The following is a 2,583-nucleotide window of genomic DNA, read 5'->3' on the forward strand; positions in this document are numbered from 1 at the left end:
ATGGATCTGAAGAGAGACACCGTTCAACCACATCTTCTCTGCCTGTTCGAAGGTTTCAATCAAAACTCAACAGGTCCCCTCGACCCAAAACCTCGACCCCGCCAACCCCCAAGAGCGACCGGACCTCTCTCCCCCCCCCACTCGCTAGTAAGCCCCCCCTCCTCCTTCGCACGGACCCCAGCCCCTCCTCTTCCCCCCCCCACTCCCCTCAGCCCCATCATAAAAACAAAAATCCACGTCCTCTCTTTCAACCAGCAAGCCCACCCGCCCAGGACTGGCCGCCGTCTTTCCCCCCAGCCTCCCGCACCCAAAACCGGGCCGGATTACAACTCCAGTCCCAGGCTTTTCGGTTCAAAGCTGAAAAACAGCGGGCTGCCAGTTAAGACTGCCTCCCGGATCTCCAAAAGTCCAAATTCGGTTCTGAAGAACCCGACCCCTCTCCCGAGCCATGAACGGCGCCCAGCTGAAGTCAGCCTCGATCCCAACCCCGGCCCCGGGCTTCTCGACGGCCTGCTAGGCGATGTACCCGGCCCTTTCTCCGGAACCCTCTCAACGCTCCACAAGAGCCAGGGTTTGAAACTTGGTCCAGCCCAGCTGCCTGCCTCCCAACGCGGGCCAGCCTCCGACTCCAGCCCCAGGCCTCTCCGAGGTCGTCCGAAACAGGCAATCCTAAGCGGTCCAGCTTCTGTTTCTCCAAAAAGTCAAAAGGAGACGATCTCTCCAACCGTCCGGGACTGTCCCTCAGGGTCTGTCCGTGTTTCTGCAACAGCAGGCAGCCTAGGATCCAACTCTAGCCCCAGGTTTCTTCGAGGCCTACACAGAGAGCCAAGCTGCCTTCTTAGACCTTCAGAGAGTGTAAGAGAGTGTAAGAGCCCCCCCTTTTTCTTTCTCTGTCTCTGCTCCCCCCAGCACAGAGCAGAGGGAGGATGTTCAGAGAATGTAAGAGCCTCCCCTTTTGCAGAGGGAGGCAGCTGGGAGACCAGAATCACATTGGAACTGCAGTTTGAGATCACTAGACTAGACTGTATTGAATTGCATTGGAACTGCAGTTTGAGATCACTAGACTAGACTGTATTGAATTGCATTGGAACTGCAGTTTGAGATCACTAGACTAGACTGTATTGAATTGCATTGGAACTGCAGTTTGAGATCACTAGACTAGACTGTATTGAATTGCATTGGAACTGCAGTTTGAGATCACTAGACTAGACTGTATTGAATTGCATTGGAACTGCAGTTTGAGATCACTAGACTAGACTGTATTGAATTGCATTGGAACTGCAGTTTGAGATCACTAGACTAGACTGTATTATAATCACATTGGAACTGCAGTTTGAGATCACTAGACTAGACTGTATTGAATTGCATTGGAACTGCAGTTTGAGATCACTAGACTAGACTGTATTGAATTGCATTGGAACTGCAGTTTGAGATCACTAGACTAGACTGTATTATAATTACATTGGAACTGCAGTTTGAGATCACTAGACTAGACTGTATTGAATTGCATTGGAACTGCAGTTTGAGATCACTAGACTAGACTGTATTGAATTGCATTGGAACTGCAGTTTGAGATCACTAGACTAGACTGTATTGAATTGCATTGGAACTGCAGTTTGAGATCACTAGACTAGACTGTATTAGAATTACATTGTAACTGCAGTTTGAGATCACTAGACTAGACTGTATTGAATTGCATTGGAACTGCAGTTTGAGATCACTAGACTAGACTGTATTGAATTACACTGGAACTGCAGTTTGAGATCACTAGACTAGACTGGATTGAATTGCATTGGAACTGGACTGTATTGTTGTCTTATGACACTGAAGATTATTGTTATCAGTGAGGACACACACACACACACACACACACACTCATTGATAACATTCGCGCCCACACAGGGGGAGGGGGGGGCGTGGCCTGAAGCTTCTACCATCTACTGCTGAACTTTAAACAGCAAAATCGCACAGAGAAAGAATCGCTCCTGCACTGCCAGACTGTGAGTAAGAGAACGCAGTATAATGTGATCCAATACCATGTCATCTGCTCTATTATAATCCAGCCTAACATGGAACGAAATGCATAGGATATTGAAATATGATTTACACTGAGATGCATCTTTAAATATAAATACATAACCTGCTTTTTTTTTCCAGAGTTTTCCTCCGTCGACTGAAGAGTCATAGTTCAAAGTTCAAAAGTTGCAATGCGGTTACAATCCAGTCTAGTCTAGTGATCTCAAACTGCAGTTCCAATGCAATTCAATACAGTCTAGTCTAGTGATCTCAAACTGCAGTTCCAATGCAATTCAATACAGTCTAGTCTAGTGATCTCAAACTGCAGTTCCAATGCAATTCAATACAGTCTAGTCTAGTGATCTCAAACTGCAGTTCCAATGTAATTCAATACAGTCTAGTCTAGTGATCTCAAACTGCAGTTCCAATGCAATTCAATACAGTCTAGTCTAGTGATCTCAAACTGCAGTTACAATGCAATTCAATACAGTCTAGTCTAGTGATCTCAAACTGCAGTTACAATGTAATTCAATACAGTCTAGTCTAGTGATCTCAAACTGCAGTTAC

The 2,583-nt window shown here is 46.4% G+C and overlaps 1 protein-coding gene across 1 annotated transcript; it reads left to right on the forward strand.

Moving 5' to 3' along the window:
• On the forward strand, positions 1 to 943 carry LOC121306073 (formin-like protein 7). The gene is made up of 2 exons (XM_041237776.1): positions 1 to 746; positions 910 to 943. Exons 1-2 carry the CDS (start codon positions 1 to 3, stop codon positions 941 to 943), a joined length of 780 nt encoding a protein of 259 aa, XP_041093710.1.
• The last annotated feature ends 1,640 nt before the right edge of the window (positions 944 to 2,583 follow it).

Source organism: Polyodon spathula, chromosome 46, assembly GCF_017654505.1.
Source record: "Polyodon spathula isolate WHYD16114869_AA chromosome 46, ASM1765450v1, whole genome shotgun sequence".
Lineage (NCBI taxonomy): Eukaryota > Metazoa > Chordata > Actinopteri > Acipenseriformes > Polyodontidae > Polyodon > Polyodon spathula.